Raw genomic sequence first — 21209 nt, 5'->3', positions numbered from 1 at the left:
TTCAATGAATCAATACCACAGGTATGTGCGAGCGTGCCTAATTAGCGTGAAAGAAAAAAATCACGAGATGTCTTTAACCACATTGAGATGGTTAGAAGTTATATCGGTCGATAATATGCACTTGGTTAGGAATGTAATTTGCAATCTCAGACTACGTTAGGTGAAAACACAGCTGCGAGGAACACCAAATTATTTTTGGAGGGACTGCAACCACCTGGGGAGGTTTCAATTGGGAGCGCGAAGTTGGCCCTGATATTTTTCATGCACTATGGCACTAATCGTAATTGATGCTCTAGCTACTTGCCGAAGTAATCTGAAGATTGCACAGACCCCGGATCTGCAAGTCTGTAGCACTCTATATAATAGCAGTGGGTCATAACATCTATTGGCAGATGACTATTGGCCATGGAAGGAAGGATGCATTCCTTTTTCAGAATGAAAACAAAGCGCATTGTTAATATTCTAGCTCAATGTATTTCGGGGTTTTGTTGGAGTCTGCATGAAATGGGTGTTATTTGAGGGCATCACACTGAACAGGATGCACGTTGGGCTAAGTCCATGCCCAGTGTCTTGCACTAACATTGGCGCTTTATTGGTTAGCTTTTAGCACCGGTATTTGATTGACGCTCCCTTATTAAATGAAAAGTTGATGGTGCAAAAGGAGTAGGAGGCTTCGCATTACTTGGTTTTGTCAAGCTCCACACATGGTGGAAGGTTCAACTCGGAAGCGCCATGCTCTATCGTATCTCGCGACTCACGGGTTGGGGCGGCAAGACACACGGGAAGGTGCGTCCAGTTCTGCGTATTTCGTTCAAGGTGTCTTACCGTGCAGTTATCTAATTTTATTTTTGAAATTCTGCTTGTTTCACGCAATCTCGGGGCTAACAACACACGCGACCAGAGTAGAAAAATAAGCTCACCCATGCACGACAAAGAAACGAACCAAAGAACGGCGGCACACGTCTTGGATTGTCAACGACAAATTCTATCACGTTCTTTCAAAAAAGTTTCGAAGTGGAGACGACAAGTGGGATAGGGCCTGCTCAGTGGAATGCGCCCGAGCTTCGCTCGTTCTCGGATTGCTTTAGCAGTATTGTATTGTTTTTCGTATCGAAGGCGATGCTGAAGAACGTAGAGTACTTCATGAGCCGCATCTGAACCAGGCGACGGTTCTGGAGCTCTCTGAACTGGTTCATTGAAACAAGTCACCCCGCCTTGCTATTTATCTTCTTAATATTTCTGTTACCCATGGGAAAAGTCTTCGCTCAAAATGTCTACTCTATGACATGTCCTCTGTTTCTTCTATAGTGTTTTGCTGATTGCACTTATTCATGTATTCATATATTTCTTGTGGTCTATATTGGTTCTTAATTTTGGCAGAATCTGTATAATGTTATGCTTAATGGACGAAATCACCTTGAAATCGTCTTATTTATACCTCTCGGTTAATTAACAGCCTCATTAAAGATGCAACTGGTAGGCTTTGAGTACGTAGACAAATAACCAGAGAAATCATTACATGCGTGCTTCTGCAATTAACTTACACATGATGCGTGGCTTTTAAGGAGAATATTGACTTACGATGAGCTTGATTATTAGCTTGTGCTGATGAATACACGAGCTAGTGACATTTTGATACTTCAGTGAGTGTGCTTAAGAGCCTCCCTATGGTGTCCAGACTCACGGTAGTTAGCCATACATAAGTATGCGTTAAACGCTCGTAGCAAGACCCACGATGGCATTAAACAAATGAGTATGTGAAACCAATAACCTCCAAAGATACAGTTTTATATGACACCTTTTTTACAACATTCTAAGGGCAAATTAAGCAATTCGACCGTCACCTTACGCTTAGTTGAGCCTGAAGTGGACGCTCCATTTAACAGTAGCGCTACCTTCAATGAGAAATTAACAGGACTGGGAACCAGCAACTGCAGCTTTCAGATAGCTTGCCATGTCACTGTGGACAAATATTGCTCGCGCTACTCCGCGCCCTGCGGACGCTTCAACCACTACTTTTTGTTCCCCGAAGCTTTGTTCTCGTCTGCACCCAATGTTAATGGTGATGAAACCAGCAAAGCTTCAGTTTATTTTAAGCATAATTATCTTGTTGTGCTATTGTTCTCAGTCACCAGTCCTAAGATGCGTCTGTTGACTCCGCTGACCGGAAGCGGCACGCTGTTCACAGCAGGATTGCAGCAGCTCTCCAGCGGCTTTAAGAATCAGGAAAAAGCTATAATTGCCATTAGGGAGGCCTGAGACATACTCCTGAATGGCATGTTGGCCTGTCACTTTTTAATTCGACTTGCTGGCAATCTATTCCGGCTCGTTATACTTCACCAATAGCTTGTGTTTAAGACAGTACTTCAGTACAAGGAAGTTGCTGTCTATCATGTCTTTCTACCCTTAGACCTGTTCGAATAACGACACAGAAACTGCACAAGAGTGGAACAACGCACTATCCCAATATTACATCGAGAACGTCCTATGACAGCCACACGGGGTATAATTTAATACGCCTGTGCAGCGCAGCCTCCTGGCGACATCATGTTGGCTAGGCTGCTCTTGTACGTCATCTGAAGAAGCTCGTATCCCTTGTAGCTTACAATGCGAGGTAACATGAAATGTTCCGTCGCCAAACCATCGATCGCTAATCTGGGGTGGTGGCGGTGGTGTTGCAACTGGCGGTATTGGCCTGGCGTGCTTAGCCGGCAATTATTCCGCCTGAGTATTTATTATGGGCGCCTGTGGCATCTGTCAACCAAAGTCTAAAAAAGCTAGGCCACATTGATACTTGAAGTAAAACGCATGTCGAACCTTTATCAGAATGAATCCCCCAATAATATGCCGTCAAACAGCTCAAGGACATGTAGGGACTTTCGCAATGTAGTAACCTCGGGACAACCAGTCACTTCCGCATATGTGTGCCCAGCACGTGAACTCTTGAAACTACCACGACGTTACAAAGGTTAGCTTTATTACTGCTTTGTAGCATTTATTAGACTACTTATCTTTTCTTTTAGTCATTCCGATAGGGTATCTTGCTGTCTCAACGCAGGCTTACAGAGAAAAAGAAAATAGATTGACAGCTTATGTTTATCGAAACAACACTGAGCATTTTATGTTACATCAGGTGAATCGGCTCCAGCAGTGTACATCTATAGTCACCATTGGTAGCGTGAAAAAAAAAAAGAACACTGAAACGTCATCGAATTTGAAATATTTAACAGCAATGCTGAATTAGCGAGGCAAACATTTTTGTGTGCGCTATAATGTATCGAATGTCCAAGCTAAACAAGGTGCGAATTTTCAGTTTGGTTGCAATGCTCTTTAGAAGCAAGTTTTTCCCTCGAAACATGCATAATTTCCTCTGATCGCACGGAAATAGTCTGCATAGCGTGCACTCGTTGCGGCGATTAAAATCGCATAGCGTCTTGTGTGAACCGCAAATGCTGAACAGCCACACAAATCATGAAACGAACACTTAAACTCACGACAACTACTACGCGCATGCACTCGAGGAGCGCATAATTAATTTATTACCTTCTAAGAGCAAGCACACTGACAGAGGAGGACCAGAAATGACTTTTTGAAACGATTACTTTCGTGCGGTGCTTCAATGCTAGGAGCTTTAGGACCTTTTGCACTGCTTATAACGTTAATACGCTGAACAGCGACGTAACGTGAAAACAGCAGTAATAGTTTGTGCGCCGGATTTTAATTTTTTTTCGCCACCTTCCTTTCATTCGGCCTATCCAGCTCGCGTTGAAACTGATGCCCTTAAAGAAGAGCCGTTCAAGACAAGGGTCGAATCACTGGCGCCGCCTGGCACTTTTCCGGCTCAAAGAGCGAGCGAAGCCACCGGTTGAACGTGCATCTCCAGGGGGCGAGTCGTCCTCGCGTCGGGTCGGGATGCCGTTCTCCGGAACGAGGGAACGAACGGCGGCGGGCTGTCTCGTCACACGGGGGGCAAAGCTCGAATCCGGAGAGGCGCGCCGCGTCACCCGAAAGGAGACGGTGCGGCGAGGGCTGCTGCTGCTCGGCGTGGCCTCTCCAGGCACGACCTCGAACGCGCCGGGCGTTGCGTTGATCTTTGGTCGGGCGAACTCGGCCTGACGCGGGCTGGTGTTCAGTAGCGGCCCCGGGCCCACCTTAGCAGTGCGTCTGCTAGCACGTCCAGGTGAGCCTTCGTCTGCGCATCGAGGAGAAGAGAAACGGGAGGGCGAGAAAAAGACATAGGGGTGGCTTCAGTAAGCGAAATTTGTGCGCGAAACATACGGTCACAAAGTAGAGACACTTGGTAGAAAAGACGAGCATTACGGCTCTGCGCTGGTAATTTATAGGAAAAAGCTATTTGCTGTCACGAGCATGCGCTCTGCATTTAGATGTCGGGCCTCGCGAAGAGAGATAACAAAATAAACAAAAGCAAAAAATTAGCCAAGGACGCTCCAAGTTGGCTGGCATTCAATTGAGGAAGCGAGAAGGACGCCGGAAATATTACAAACCAGGGAATCTGTGCGCATAAGCCGCGATAGAACGCTCACCAACTTAGCAAGAAGTGGCCGTGTAGCCGAGCTACCTTTCATGCTGCTTTAGCGACCTTCTGAATGAAAAACGTGACTCGTATGAGTCACGTCTTTCTTCGTTCAAGTAAAAGAAATCATGATCTTATATACGGCTGAAGATTAAGGGGCTATTCGAATTCGAGAAGACGACGTATAACAATCAAATTTAACTTCTAGAGGTACCACTGTTTGCTGTGCTGCTTTTAGGTATCTAAAGTGCACCGACTCTTCGCGCTTTCGATTCTTTTGCGAGAATAAGAGAGAGAGAGAGAGAATGAAGAGGAAAGGCAGGGAGGTTAACCAGACATGAGTCTCCGGTTTGCTACCCTACACTGGGGATGGGGGATAGTGGTTAGAAAGATGACAGAGTGGAAAATGCAAAAAAAAAGAAAAAAAGGAACGCTCACACATGGAGACACACACACAAAAGGCGTTCCAGTTAAAGTCGTTCACACAGGCCGGTAGATCGCAAGAAGCGCAAAAGCCTTTGCACGGCCTTCTTTTGTGACGGTAGGTCCTTTCGATGTTGTAGAATTCTTTTTTCGGATAGCGGTTGGTCGTCCAGTTGGTCAAGCTCGTGGCTAAGGCATGCCCTCTGTGCACTGTACTGCGGGCAGGCGCACAAAATATGGCCAATTGATTCTTCGTGGCCGCAGTGGTCACAGGTTGGGGTGTCGGTCATCCCTATGCGGCAGGCATAGGCTTTAGTAAAGGCAACGCCCAACCAAAGTCGATATAAAAGCGTGGCGTCTCTACGGCGAAGCTGTGATGGCGCTCGAAGACTTAATGTTGGATCAAGTGAGTACAGTCGCGTATTTCTTAAATGTGGCTCATTCCATTGCGACGCGGTGCACTGCCGAGCAAGTAGGTGGAGCTTCCGTGCTACGTCAGTTCTAGAAAGAGGAATTGGGACGTGGCGCTCCTCAGTATGGGCTGAGTGGGCAGCGTGATCCGCCCGTTCATTGCCGATAATCCCGCAGTGACTTGGAAGCCACTGGAAGGTTATTTCATGGCCTGCATCACTTATATGGTGTAACATCTCTGTAATATGGAGTATTAGTTGTTCGTGCGGTCCGCGTCGTAAAGGTGACAGTAGAGACTGCAGTGCCGCCTTCGAATTACAGAATATTGTCCATCTGGGTGGCGGTTCATCACCAATGTGATGAAGGGCAGTAAAGAGCGCTGAGAGCTCTGCTGCCGTCGATGTTGTCGCGTGGGTCGTCTTAAATTTGATTGTTGTAGCTTTCGCTGGTATGACCATTGCCGCCGCGGAGCTGCTTGGAAAGACAGATCCATCAGTGTAAATATGCGTAGAGTCACGGTAGTTCTCGTACAAATATAGAAGCGTGAGCTGTCTAAGCGCTGGTTATGACAGATCAGCTTTTTTCGAGATACCAGGTATTGCGAGGTTGATTTTTCGCTGAGCGAGGCACCATGGATGGATCGAAGGTCTCGCAGTCGGAGTGAAACAAGCTGGCAATGATTCATCATATGCAGTTATCGTTTTGCTGAAAGATGTGTGTGGCCTGTCCGCTGGTAGAGAGGCTAATAGTGACGAGGAGTCCTGGCTAGATGCCTTATATGGGTCCTGAGTACTTCAATTTCAATGTGGGTCTTGACAAGGTGGTCTCTAGCGATTGCTATCGTAGCCACTGTTGAAGCACTTTGAGGCAGGCCTAGACAGATCCGGAGCACTTGACCCTGGAGACTTTGTATTGTGCGTAGATTCGTTTTGCCTGTGTTGTTTATTGCTGGCAAGCTGTATCGCAGAAATCCTAGAAAAAGCACCCTGTACAGTTGTACCATGGCACTAGGCGACATTCCCCAGGTCTTGCCAGCGAAAAACTTGAACAGGTGGCAGATGCCTGTCAACCGTTTTTTCACGTATGATATGTGTGGGCTCCATGACAAGTCTCTGTCGATTATGACATCTAGAAACTTGTACGATCGGACCCGTTGTATTGGCCATTTATCATTACACTGTAGTTTGCCATGGGTTTGTGCGTAAATGGCACTAGTGCGCATTTCTCGGAGGAAATTTCCAGGCTTCCATTACGGAGGTAGATAGCAGTTTGTGTGGCGGCTCTCTGAATTCTCGCTCGCAACTGTAGGCGCGTTACTGCAGATGTCCATATGCAGATGTCATCCGCGTACATTGATAGCCTGAATGTGGTTGGTACGTGCTCAATGAGAGCAATTAGTGTTAGATTAAATAACACGGGGCTAAGTACACCGCCCTGGGGGACGCCGCGGTAGCTATAATGTAGAGAAGTATGGCCTTCCTCGGTGCTTACAAAGAAGGATCGCATGGATAGATAGCTCCGTATCCATTGAAACATCCGACCACCCACTCCTACCTCTGCGAGAGCATAGAGGATGGCGTCATGCGTAACGTTGTCATACGCCCCTTTAACGTCGAGGAATAAGGATGCGCAGAGACGCTTACGGCATTTCTCATGTTGAATGTAGGTCACCAGGTCGACGACGTTATCGATCGATGATCGACCGCGTCGGAAGCCCGCCATGGCATTTGGGTAGGTGTTGTGGTACTCCAAGTACCACTCCAGGCTTCCTAGGACCATTCTCTCCATTACTTTGCCCACACAGCTCGCCAAAGCGATCGGGCGATATGATGAGAGCTCCAACGGCGACTTGCCAGGCTTCAGCAGTGGAACAAGGCGACTTGTCTTCCAGGTTGTTGGTAGCGTGCCATTTCTCCAAGATTCGTTGTACACCTCGAGGAGAACTCCTCTCGCTCGCTCCCCCAGGTGACACAGAGCTCGGTAGGAAATTCCGTCAAGTCCTGGCGCTGATGTGCGGCTACACAAAGCTAATGCTGCCTTTCGTGGATCGAGAATGGTAGATCCAATCGGTGATCACGTGGTGGTGGACAGCTGCTCGAAGGCGATGGAATGTTGGTAGCTGTGAGTTGGCCGGATAATCTGGCGCAGAAATCCTCTGCCGCGTCAATCTCCGATCTCTTTTGAGAGAGTGCAAGCGCCTTGAATGGGAATCGCTGTACGGGAAGTGCCCGCAGTCCGCGCACTGTTCTCCATAGTTGCGATAATGGCTTGCGTGGATCTAGCGACTCACAGAAGGCAGCCCAACGTTGCGATTCGAGCTTGTCTAGCCGGCGCTGTATCTTCTTTTGCGTGCGCCTGGCGGTCCGTAGATCGTCCATTGTTTTCGTACATCGGTATCTTTGTTCAGCACGTCGTCGTATTGCTCGAAGTCGTTCTAGTTCCACATCAAAATCATTAAATTTCGAGGAGCATGTTAGAGTACGCATAGTGTTTTGCACCACGCTCTTGATTGCCCCTTCCAAGTCGAAAGATGAATTGGCATCGCAGTGTTCTTCCATATTAGACTGAAATTTAGGCCAGTCCACTCTTTGGATCATATCCCGTATTTTGAAAGCGGTCTTGATGGAAGCGGTATCTTGATGTACGTGGGGATATGGTCGCTTTCGTGCGTCTCTATGCCCGCAAACTACCCTGCACGTCTGACTAGGCTTCGTGAGACGAAAGCCAAGTCAAGACAGCTGCTGTACGTGGAGCCACGTAAGAACGTAGGACTTCCATCATACAGCAGCCAAAGTTCATTACTGGAGGCGAAAGATACCAGAGCTCTGCCTCTTGCATTGATGATCGGACTTCCCCAGAGTGTATGATGGGCGTTGAAATCTCCAATGATGACCCAGGGATTGGAAGTTGAGGAAAGGATGTCTCGTAGTCTTTTGTAATCAAATCGACTTGACGGAGATAGGTAGGCGCCTACAAAAGTAAAAGCCAGATTCGTTTTCCTTACGGTTAGGCATATATATTGATTATGGTCATTAGGGGGTACAGGCTGATGAGTGTAGGTGAGGTCACGGCGAATAAACACCAATACCTTACTGTTTTCATAAACAGCTGACGCCATAAATGATTCATATCCAGAAAGCCTGATTTTGTTCGATAAGTTCGGCTCGCAAAGCGACGGAAATCCGAAAGCCGCGCTCTGAGTCCGCGGGCATTGCACTGATAAATAGCTGCTTGTCGGACCTCTTCCCTAAAAGACCTTGGCTGTGGAGCCATGATCTACTCAAGGGTTGCAAGCACCGGACTCAGAGCGTCCAGTACTTGAAGCGCACTTCTGGCAGACGGTGTGTGCATGTTGCTTAGCAGCACGCGAATGGCATTCATTAAAGGCCTAATAAGTGCTATCACTTGCTCGTCTGTTTTCCGCGACTCCTCGGATACAGCACCTTGCTGTACTGGGGGCGGCTTCTTGTGCGGCTCTTCTGGCGGTCGTGTACGCGGAAGTGGCGGCCATTCCTCTGTGGAGAGAGATCTGGCAGTTTTCTCCCTTCCAACATCGGTGTTCGGAGTGCTGGAAACGTCCGCTGATGATGATGCTTGACGAGGTGACATTTCCTGAAAGCTTGATGTTTTCCGCCGTGAAGACCTTTGTCGGTGACGTCGTCTTCACCGTACTTTCACAGCGGCCTCTTTGTGGGTAAAGTTGTCTCTCACCATTTGTTTAAGAATGGTGATCTCTTTCTTGATCTGTGGACAGTCTTTGGAAGAGGCGCAGTGATCCCCTTGACAGTTAGGACACTTCAACGTGGTTGCGCTGCGGTTGTCTTCTGAGTGGGGTTCGGCACATCGAGGGCACGCGGCCGAATTTCTGCAAACACCCTTCACATGTCCAATCTTCTGACAATTGAAGCATTGCATTGGTCTTGTAATAAATGGTCGAACCTGGTGGCGAATGTGGCCGACCTTCACGTAGGGTGGAAGGCAGTCACCTTTGAAGGTTATCCTCACACAACGTGTGTTGCCGAGGCGACCAACATGTACAAGCACGTTGTGTTCGCTTGCTGGTTTTATGAGAATTGGGAGGTCTGCATTAGATATTTCATTGTCAATGTCATAGATGACTCCTGATATTGTGGCACCATTCGTTGACACGATGGATCGGACCTTGATGTTTCCCAGCTGCGTTACACGTTGTAGTATGGTCAGTGCACTCGGGTTCATCACATCGATTGCCAGGATGTTTCGCCTGGTGTTTCCTCGCTTTGTGTTTCCTCGCTTTGTGCCTAGTGTTTTCTCGCTTCCTCGAACCGATGTCCGTGAGTGAAGGGGAACCGGGAGGATCATCGGGGTGTTGTACATCCATCACCGCGATGGAGTGGGCGGTAGACCCCACAGGTGCAGTAAGAAGTCCACAAAAACACAGAGACGGGCGAGATGTGTTCTGCAAGAGAAGCACTTCGTTCAGTACAACCCGGGCGATGAATTAATGGCTGAGCATCAATGTAGAGCGTCTATTAGCCCAATGCACACGCACTATGCATACAGTGTGAGCAGCTTTGATCACATGGACACGATGCGCACATCATTTGGGACCTTCTGCTTTGGCTGAGTGGATACACGTTCTGCTACTGCTCAATTAAGTGGCCATGGCTTCTTTTACCGTGCGCGGCGGCCGCAATTCGTTGCGGGCGGAATAAGAAAACGCTTCGGTAATTATATTTAGCTTCATGTTTCAAAACGCCAAATGGCTAATATTACGGCGGAGTCTTCAAATTCGCAGTCTTTTTTGGTCCCGGTCGGTGTTGTTTTTGGACCCCAGACATCGAATAAACCAATCATGATCAGTATACGTTGCAATAGTTTATCCAAAGTGGAATAATTAAGGGAAGCTCAGGTTTCATTATGTCTTTTAGCCCAGAGGCCCCAATAGGTTTACGAAGAGCGAGGAGGGCAGAATCATTATCGCTGAGAGACACTGACGCCGCTCAGTTTATACGTACATAGGCTGTTTTTTATTTCAGTGGTTACACTCCCAGGAAAATCATTGCTCAACTACAACCGGACAACTTTACTGTAGCCCTCGATCCTTTGATTCAGCAGACGGGCGTTGCACTGGCGCAAATAAAATATTCCGTTAATTAACCAAATTTAAACAAATTGTTTCGCAGGGTTTATCTTTAAAACTCTTTCTTGTTCACATCTGTTTAAGTGACTGGGTGAATTCGACGTTGAATACCAGAATGTGTTGGGGTACGGCGGCGACACAGAATTACTTCTTTCTAAAGAGTGTAGTGATGTGAACAGCATAAACAAGCGACGTACGTTGTAGGCTGAACGATACGTACGTACCAGAAACGCCGCGCTTTGTTCCGCTACCAATGTTTTCGGCGTCCATCGTGTTTTTGGTCAGATGCCACATACGCACTGGCACTAGCTTACGGCGATATGTGCCAGCAGCTGCGGAAAACGTCTCCGAGGCTACAGGTCACAGCATATTCTGCGTGTGTCATGTGTTGTCACCACTAGCTGCGACTCGTTTTACTTGAAAAAAAAAACAATATTCAAACCTAGCGCGCATGTTTGATTCTTTGCGAAGGGGTTAATTAATGTATACAGGATGTATACAATTATGGTAATTTTTGTTATATGGAAGCTCTGTAATCTATGCAACATACATACATACATACATACATACATACATACATACATACATACATACATACATACATACATACATACATACATACATACATACATACATACATACATACATACATACATACATACATACATACATACATACATACATACATACATACATACGTGGTCTTGAAAGTTAAATTGTTATTTCAATAAACGCGCTATGGCTAGCCACTCAAAATTTGTTTGGCACAGGTGGTTTATGCGGTTTAGCGGACACAATTTGCGAGACAAATTAGAGTGACCCAAGACATTTTTAAGAAAACATCTTGATTAATTTTGTTGCTGTCGCTATTGTAGTATATGCTTATATTTGAAACTTGGTGCGAATCCTAAATTTCACTTTGATTCTGCTGCAGTGCTTCTGCTCCGGGATGTTCATTATAAAACTTGACACTCGTTCACCTAATTACGCACTCAGAGGCATGGGAATTAAAGCTGACTTTGAAATGGCGGCGTACGTCTTTCGTATAGTATCGTTTCTTGACACCTAACAACTGGTCAGTAGACATAGTGCCTTTTGTACTGTAGATTTTGCAACTGATTCAGAGTGGATTCGCACTTTCATGCAGGAGGAAATAACTTTAATGTGTCCTGAGGAACCCCTCCCCACCCACTCTTGGTTTAGTGGGCGGCAGGGGTCGCGGGCCGCACCCACGTTGGGACGGGAAGCCCGTGAGCCTCCGCCCTTTCGTGAGCCCTCTGGACGGCCCGGAGCTGGGTCTGGTGGTCGTCGCTTTGCAGGGCGTCCACCCAGTCTTCTTCTTTAGTGAACACGGTGCCGCTTAACGCGGAGCATTGCCAAAGCATGTGCGCTAGCGAGCAGTAAGATTCGCCACAATCCGGACACTGCGGCTCTACTTCTGGTGAATAACGGCTCAGTCTGCCTCTCGAGGGGAACGACCCAGTCTGAAGCATTCTGAATATCGATGACTGTGGTCTCGTGAGTTTAGCGTGGGGGAGTGGGAAGGTCCTCCTCGACAGCTGATAGTGCGTTGTTACTTCGTTGAAGGTGAGCAGCGGGTCTCGGTGCTCCCCTCCCTCCCCGCCACCTCGCTCGCCACGATCGCCGCGGTGCGTGAGTCCTCGCGCGCGTCCGTGCGCCAGCTCGTTGGCGTTGGGAAATTCGAGGTGCACGTCGGCCCCCATGTGGGCTGGAAACCATTTGACGAGGTGCTGACCCGCGGCTCCCTCGCTGCCGAGGACGGCCGCCGCTTCCCGGGATATCGAGCCCGAGGCGAATGCTCTTGCCGCCGATCGCGAATCTGTGTAGACGTGAGGACGTTCGGGGTCTCTCATTGCCATGGCTATTGCCACCTGTTCGGCCACTTCGGACGTTACCCCCTTGACCGATGCTGCGTTAATTATTGTGCCATCCCAGCGTACCGAGACGGCCGCGTACCGGTCGCTGCGCCCATACTGGGCCGCGTCTACAAATGCCGCCAGGCCCGGGCAGTTGGCGGTCGATTTCAGCAGTGCTCGGGCCCTCGCCTTTCGGCGCCCCTCTTTGAATTGCGGGTGGACGTTTCTCGGAAGCGGTTCTACCTTGAAAGTGCCCCTTACCGCCGCGCTGAGCGCAATCTTGTGTGCGTTGCACTCTGCCTCGGCATTTATCCCTGCTTCTTCTAGGATGCGCCTGCCGGCCCTGGTGGTCGACAGCCGCACGACCTGTGCCTTGGTCTGCGCTTCGATGATTTCTGATAGTGAATTGTGGACCCCTAACCGATCGAGCTGCTCCGTGCTTGTAGTGATCGGGAGACCTAGCACCCTTTTGACGCTCTTGCGCATCAGTGTCTCTATTTTGGCCGCGTCTCTCTTGGTCCATTTTAGCGCCGAGGCTACGTAATTGACGTGACTCATGAGGAAGGCGTGGTAAAGTCTGATGAGACTGCTCTCGCTGAGCCCTCCTCTGCGGTTCGTCACCCTGAGGATCAGCCGGAGCATGTTCTCCGTTTTGGACGTTAGTTTCATGACAGTTTGTGTGTTACCACCTTTCGCCTCAATTAGCAGCCCCAGGATTCGTATAGCGTCCACTCTGGGAATCGGCTGGCCGGCATTCGTATGTAATTTGATCGGTATTTGATCGATCGGCGTCAAATTCCTCATGCCTTGCTTTGAGGGCCTGTACAGCAACAGTTCCGATTTGTTGGGTGACAGACGGAGTCCCGTTTCCTTCAGGTACTCTTCCGTTGTGTCCAGCGCCTCTTGAAGAGCCTGCTCGACTTCTGCGTCGGACCCTCCCGGGCACCACACCGTAATGTCGTCTGCGTACAGGGCGTGATTGACGTTGGTCACTCTCGTCAGCCGGTCAGAGAGCCCTTTCATTGCCAGATTGAATAATAGTGGGGAGAGCACCGCCCCTTGTGGGGTGCCCCTCGCGCCCAGCGTGTACCAATCGGATGTGGCCTGTCCAATTTTGATCGTGGCTTTCCTGTCTCTGAGGAAGGAGCCTATGTAAGAGTGGAATTTCCGGCCGAGCCCCATCATCGAGATCGTTTCCATTAGAAATCTGTGTTTGACCGTGTCGAACGCTTTCGTTAGGTCCAGGGCCAGTATGCCCCTGGTGTCTCTGGTCATGCCGTCAATTATATGCTTTTTGAGTAGCAACATTACGTCCTGTGTGGAGAGGCCCGGTCTGAAGCCCACCATGTTATGTGGGAAGAGGCCCTCTCTCTCTATGTACCGGGATACTCGGTTATGTATGGCATGTTCGGCCGTCTTGCCTACGCACGAGGTGAGCGATATTGGTCGCATGTTCTCCGCCGCAAGTGGTTTACCGGGTTTCGGTATAAGTATGACCGAGGCCTCTTTCCACACCTCTGGTACTTCTCCCGTTTCCCACACTCTGTTGATTTCTTCGGTGAGCTTCTCGACCGACCTTCCGTCTAGGTTCCTCAACAGTTTGTTCGAGACCCCGTCCGTGCCTGTAGCGGAGCGTCCGTTGAGGCCTTGTAAGGCATCCCAAATTTCTGATTCCGTGAAAGGCGCGTCGAGTTCTTCGACCTCTGCCCCGGCGTATTGTGGATAGTCGCCGTCGCCTGACGGGCCCAGTGGCAGATACGTCTCCGCCAGCTCCTTTAGGAACTCGCTTTCCGTTTTGCCCTGCTCCTTTTGCTTTTGTAAAATCCTATCGATTGCCAATCTCTGACTTCCTTTGGATTGTTTGTCGTCTAACAGTTGCTTTAGGAGGTTCCATTTGCGCCCGGTTCTCATTTGTCCGTCTACCGACGCGCACACCTCGTTCCACTGTTGCTTGGAAAGCTCGATCGAGTGCGCTTCGATTTCCCGGTTTAGTGCCGCTACTTTCTTTCGTAGTCTGCGATTCAGTCTTTGCGTTTTCCACCTGGCCGTGATGGAATTCTTTGCCTCTAATAGGTGTGCCAATCTCGCGTCCATCCTTTCCACGCTCAGTTCAGTTTGGACAACCCTCGTCGCGGTGTTAACGTCCTCTTTGAGCCTTCTAAAAAGACTGTCTAGATCCGCGTATTCGTTTGTGTCTTCCTTCCTTATTTTGCGGAAGGCGTCCCAGTCGGTGACCTTAAAATCTCTCGGTGGTGCCGCCCTGATGGGGATCGTGACCGCCAGTATGTAGTGGTCGCTGCCGAGGTTCTCGTGCAGGTTGCGCCACTCGGCCCCTCGCACGTTCTTGACGAAGGTCAGGTCGGGCGTCGTGTCCCGCGCCACCGACGTGCCTAGTCGAGTCGGATAGCGGGGGTCCGTCACCAGCTCTAGCGAGCACGTAGTGACTGCCACCAATAGCCGCTCTCCCTTAGGCACTGGCCTTGCGTAACCCCATGATCCGTGGGGCGCGTTAAAATCTCCTGCCACTATGAGTGGGGCCCCCCTGGCCATTGAGGCCGCCTTCGTTATTATCGATGTGAACGACTGTCTGTGGTCAGAGGGCGGGCTGTACACGTTCACTACGAATACGCTGTTTTTCAGCCAACTGTTCGGTATGAGTTCGATCACGGTTACCTCCGCTTTCGCGTTGCCTAATTTCAAATCTCGTTCCTGGAAGGAGCATTTGTTCGCGACGAGGGTCGCCACTCCGCGCTTACCCTGTTCGAATTTCGACGAGGCGACCCGGTAGCCGGGCAGGGACACCTCGCTACCCAAAGTTTCTTGTAAGATTATGACGTGCGGTTTGTCCGCCTGTGAGGCAACGAACTGTAGCAGCGGAGCCTTGCGCTTTTTGAAGCTAGCGCAATTCCACTGCCACACTAACAGCTCTCTAGTTGAGTTGGTCGCCATGATTGATGCCTTGGATTTGTTTAGCACCCACAGGCGCCACGTGTGCTTCGATACGCGTCACTCTCGCCGCGAGCGCTACCATGCTCTCCGCTAGTTGCTGGACCATTAGCTGCAATGAGCTAATCGACTGCTTAATTCCCAATAGGACGCTACTGGACTCGGGTTCCGCCGGGTTTCCCTCCTCCGTCAGGGGAGGGGCCCTGCGTTTGACCGAGCGAACCGACTGCTCCCCTTGCGGGGTCGGTGTACTTTGCGGCACCTGCTGCTGCTGTTGGTCGACTAGCTGAGGAGTGGAACCGTGTTTCCGAAACGATTCGAAATCCGCCCTCATTTGCTGAATCTCCGCCTTGAGGCGCGCGTTTTCTTCCGCTAGCTGAGCTATTCTAGAGTCTTCCTTGGTATGCTTTGGCAATGCTACCTGCGTTACCTTTGATTGTGAAGGCGGTTTTGGCTTGGCCCGGTCCGCCCAGGTCGGCCCTTCTTGAATGCGCACTTGGGAGCGGGAGCGCCCCCTGGAGCGAGAACGGCCTCTCGATCGGCTGCGCTGTTGTAGTGTCGGCATTGTCGAACGTCCTCCTCTGGGGCACTTGACACGCTGGAATCACGTGATCTACTCTCTAGCTGTTGCGGATGGCTTTGCAGCTGCGATTTCTTCGCATTTCTGCGTCGGCGCCTCCTGCGCCGCACGACGTAAGGGATTTGGTATCGTTGCTTGCACTTGCTGTCCGCCGTCGGGTGTTGGCCCCCGCAGAGGGCGCACTTGGGCGAGCACTGGTGGTCTGCAGCCGGGTCGTTGGCTCTGCAGCCGCGGCACCTCTTCTTGCCAGGATTAGGACAGACGTCGACTCTGTGACCCAAGTCACCGCACCCGTAGCACACGTCGTTCTGCCGCTTGTAGAGCGTGCAGCGTATTAGGCTTACGCCACACATGACGTAGTTCGGCACTTTCATGCCGTTGAAGAGCACTACCACCGTCGAGGTGTTTTTGATCCGCTTGGCTTCCAAGGCCATGGGATTTCTTTGGTTCACGATCATGGCCTGAAGCTGGGCCTCGTTGATTTCGGGGTCCACTCCTCTGATGACCCCCTTGCACGTGTTGTCCGGCGCCGCAATGTATGCGGCCACATTGTATGCGCCTTCTCTTAGGTGAAGCTTTTGAACTCCGGCGTATGCGTTCGCGTTCTTCTCGGTTGGCGTGGACACGACGAGAATGTTTTGGGTTGCGTTCGGACAAACGATGTCTTCCACGGTCTCGTTCGGCGGGAGTGAGGCCGCCATTGCTAGCGCTTGCGCCAGGCGAATCTGACTCACTTTTTTTACGTCGAGGCCGTCTCTCGGCCTCACTATGATGCGAATGTGGTCCCTCGGTAGCCGGGGGAGCCTCGATGCGGCGACGAGGCGCTTGACCGCGCTCTGCGGGCCGGCCGTGCGGCGGCCGCCCTTCGTCTCTGCTCGTCCCTCGTTGCCTCGGTCCGGAACGGTCGGTCCCGGTGTGGCCTTCTTTTTTCTGCCCATGGCCGTCGTCCAGCCAGGGCGATTCGCTTCTTCTTGGGAGATGTCCTCTCCCGGCACGACGGTCTCCATAGCGGGCATACTGCCGCGCACACGTACGAGCGAGGCCTGGGCCTGCTCGCTCCTCGCCCCCGACGATAGGCCTAGTCGGGTAAGGCTAGCTGAGCCGCGGCGTGGTCCGAACTAAAAAGCCTCGGAAATGGAAAAGAGTTCACTGACGGGAAGAAAAATCGGACATCGGCGTGTTCCTTAGAAGAAACTGCGTCGAATAGTGCACATTTGGTTGCTAGGAATCACAGAAATCAGTCCGAAAATGAGCACAGAAGCGGGAGCCGAACATTCCACATACGCACTGGTCAGCTTCTTCTTCTTCTTCCTTTCATGCAGCGTTTTGAATTTTCCTTGAGTCTGCTAGGTAAATGAAAGTGTCGCGTAACGTGGTGTTCTGTTATTAATAAAAGCTGTCGGAAAGAAGGAAACCATAGACGGTTCCTACGGGCCCACATAGATTGCGTTAGCACATGGAGCAGTTCTTTGGTTCTCTTGTCGCAATATTTTGCTCTTCAGCTCATTTAGACTCATCAGAAAGCCTGTAAGAAAAAGAAAACGTACGTCATGACGCACGAGAAGAAAAAGTTCCTAGCAATTCGTAACAAGAGTCGACAAAGAGGCACTGGGAAAACTCGATAATAATGTATGCATCACGGCCTTCGCCGGCGAGTCGTGATAGAATCTTGTCATATAAATATGTCAAGTAAATTTTATACATGGCTACTTTCCATTACGTAGGTATGCAAATGCGCAGTGTTTCATAGATGCCTAGCACAAATGGGTCATACGTTTTAATTTGGAAATACGCTTTGTCGCGATCTAAATGATGACAAAGCGCAGCGGCGGCGAGAAGCTCATCGTGATAGCTGCATTACGGCTCTCCTTTATTCTTCGATGGCAGTGTCTCCCAGAGGACGAGGGGACCAAGGTCTTATGAAGCTGCTAATGAACTGAAACTTGGCATATTTCATGATCGAGGAGTGGATTTACTGGGATAAAATCTACACGCGCGGAAAATATTGGCGCCGCGGCGAATATACATGAATGATCACATTCGCAGCAAAGAACGAAAGAGGAGACAGAATTTATGCCTGATCTCCCGTTTATATATATAAAAAAAAAATATCGTGTGAGTTTGCATGTCTCCCTGCACTGCGTATTATATATTCCTCACGGAAAAATATAAAATATTGCCTAAAGAAAGCTAATCTTTCTTTGGCATGTCACCTATTAAACCGCAAACGAGGCTAATGTCGTTGAAAGTTGGAGCGAACGATAGAAAGCATGAGAAATGTGACGTCGAGGGACTGGAAGAGGGTGGTATGGAGTACAGGGCAAATAGCTGTAGTCGATATTCATATATAAACCAACGTGGAAGAAACGGAGTTGGACAAGTTTTGTAACGTGCAGAGCACATGTGCGTTGGTCTTCAGAGCAACAGAGTGGCTGCCGAGGGAAGGCAAACGCTGTCGAGGACGACAGAGGAGATTAGCTGGAAGGATGAGATTAGGAAACATTGCCGGCATGAGATGGAGTCAGGTGACACTGGACTGGGGATGAAGTATCTTGGAGAGGCCTTCATCCTGCAGTGGACATAGAAGAGTATTATGATGATTATGATGAAGGAGACGATTCAGTTATTCAATAGCCGTGCTGAGAGTCGGAGGCTCCTGTCTACCGCGCACTTATTATTACAGTGTCAGAGTTTCTGAGGTTACTTTCTCCTGTTCAAAACGCCAAGACATCTGAAAGCTCGCTGGCAAGTAAACTGCCCAAAATAGTCGCTCGTTGCTGCAGACGGAGCTTTTTCTCCCGACAGCTCGGAACTTGTAATGAAGGCTGCACTCCCTTGAGTCGACCCTTTTAAGGGCCGCCCGTTGTTTTGACGCGCGCGTAAAATTCGGTGCGAATAGGTTCTGTGCTAATTTGGGTTTCCGTAAGCGAATGCCTCGACATCCCGAGGGACGAATACGCTCGGAATGCATCTCTCGGGAAACGACGTCGAAGGGGACAATGCAGCTCCTCTGAACCTTCTTCCTCCCAAGTGTGCGAAAGCTGAATTAAAATAAATGCTTTTAAATTGGCAAAACTCTTCTTTTTTGAACAACCGTATTTTCTTTCTTGTCCTAAGTTTATCGCAAGACTCGCAGGAAATCGTTTCTTATTGGCTTACGCATTCACTTTTCCACATTTGTTTCCTTATTTGCTGCTCCAGAATGCAACTGCGCAGCATCGCTTTGCCGCCCAATGATTGCTAGCAAGAGGCGCTCACTAGCGAGCACTGAAAGCATTGAATATCAGGGACAATAAAATTATTAGCGTTCTAGAAAAGGAGGTCATGGACTAGGAACACATCTGTGACAGAGTAACTAATCACAGTCGGAATATGATCGGACGAACCAACGAGTGACTGAAATATTTGAAGAACAGAGCTGTCCGAATCCATAAACCATAAGATTGCAGATATACATGAAATCAATCAATCAATCAATCAATCAATCAATCAATCAATCAATCAATCAATCAATCAATCAATCAACCAATCAATAAATCAATCAATCAATCAATCCGTCAATTAATTAATAAATCAATCAATAAATCAATAAATCAGCTCCAAATATTTATTAAGCATTGAAAATTTGTTGTTTTGATGTAGACAAGAGACGAATGAAAATATTTGTGAGGTAGCACCATGAAAAACAAAAACACAGAAACAAAATGCGCTTTAAGTACAAGTGGAGAGAGAAAAGTATGCCGCGTTTTGTGCGCTAGCTGAAACAATGCTGATAAAAAGAGTATCGCCGACAGTGATCAGACGCCCTGTTACCCGTGAAAAGTTGCTTATTCTTCCTAAAACATGCGAACATAAAGAGGAGCTTCGACATCAGTGGAAGCCTTATTCCTTATTGAGGTCATTACGCTGGCAGCCAAGAACCTTGAAATTAATTCGGCAATGTCTATGTGTTTGTTTTGCTGGCAAACCTTAGAGGTGTGCTAACAAGGGAACTTTGCAGGAAAAACACGCGTACGTCTCTGCACGTCGGCGTTCTTGCGTCAAGCGGGATAGGCCTTTTGATGACACATTTGTTCTTTCCTGTTCCCCTCCCCTAGTGTAGGGTAGCCAACCGGGCACGTCCTTGGTTAAACTCTCTACCCTTCCCTCTTCGTTTCTCTCTCTCTATCGATAACAAACGGGCGCGCAATGCTGCGCAACTACCTACCCACCAAGGTGAAAGTCATTCAGGCCTCATGACCTTCAACTGCAACGAAGTTGCGTCTGCCCAAGAGACTGCTCTATCAACCCGCAGATCCAGAAAACCTACAGAGCCTGACGTTACATTTTTTGAAGAAAAAAAAGTTAGCACGTGTTTTGCAACTTTCGAGCTTAATAAATAGATTCCTCCCCTGTCACCTGATTCAAACCCTGCACAATTTAGGCTGAACATTTTTGTTTCTAGCATAAAAAGAAAGAAAGAAAGAAAGAAAGAAAGAAAGAAAGAAGGAAAGAAAGAAAGAAAGAAAGAAAGAAAGAAAGAAAAACGTGTATGCGTTACACATTATGACAATCATGACATCATATTGATGCAATGGCGGGGCTGTGGAGGCAAGACAAAAGCAAATAAAAAAGATGACTTTACTGGCGTAAATTTTCTCCAGAGACAAGATTATTACACTTTAAATATCTGAACACATGTGTTGCAGTTCTTAAAGTGTACTTGGCAGAGAGTATTGTTGATAGCGGCAAACGGCAACAAAAGGACGTGATCACTGATTCGCCATAGTGAGTACTAACGGTGAGATTGCCTCGTTAAGCAAGCTGACGTGCAAACAACCTAAGTGATTTACTTTTTACCGAACTCGATAGTCAAACTGTCACTGAACCAAGAGAATATTTGCCAGATAACGCATCGAATGATAGAGCATATTGGTGGACAACTTTTCTTGTGGGTGTAAAGTTATTTTCTTCTTCTCCTGAATTTATAAGGCTTGGAAGATTCATTCATGGCTGAGTTACAATAAGTCAATCCTCAGTAAACCGCAACTTTTCTGGAAAACTAGCGTTACTGCACACTCTTCTACCATTAACAAAAGAACTTGTAATAATGGAGGAAAAGCTTTTAGCGTGTCTCTTATGACTGCAAAGTCACGTGATCGCGCTGTAGCGTATACTGACTTGCCAAGTAATGAACTGCGATTGAAAAAAAGTAAGACTGAAGCGCGGTTGATAGAGGGCACGAAAGGCAAGTATGACTGATTGGGACGCGAGAAAAAGCGTGGGGAAGGTGTAATTCTAGCACATCTACATTTTCCGCGATGAAGCTGCTTCGAT

General features: G+C 48.7%; 1 protein-coding gene and 1 long non-coding RNA gene across 2 annotated transcripts in view; one reads left to right on the top strand and one right to left on the bottom strand.

The window, feature by feature from the left end:
* LOC135902371 (uncharacterized) overlaps positions 1 to 21209 on the top strand; it is a 279164-nt gene that overhangs the window by 65737 nt on the left and 192218 nt on the right. The gene's annotated exons all lie outside the window — the stretch shown is intronic.
* jeb (jelly belly) overlaps positions 3512 to 21209 on the bottom strand; it is a 250618-nt gene continuing 232920 nt past the window's right edge. Inside the window, exon 3 of the mRNA XM_065432384.2 lies at positions 3512 to 4192. Within this exon, the coding sequence (XP_065288456.2) occupies positions 4130 to 4192 (63 nt within the window). The 3' untranslated portion in view covers positions 3512 to 4129. The remainder of the gene's footprint in view (positions 4193 to 21209) is intronic.

This window comes from Dermacentor albipictus, chromosome 5 (assembly GCF_038994185.2).
Source record: "Dermacentor albipictus isolate Rhodes 1998 colony chromosome 5, USDA_Dalb.pri_finalv2, whole genome shotgun sequence".
Lineage (NCBI taxonomy): Eukaryota > Metazoa > Arthropoda > Arachnida > Ixodida > Ixodidae > Dermacentor > Dermacentor albipictus.
This window is presented reverse-complemented; position numbering and strand designations above follow the sequence as displayed.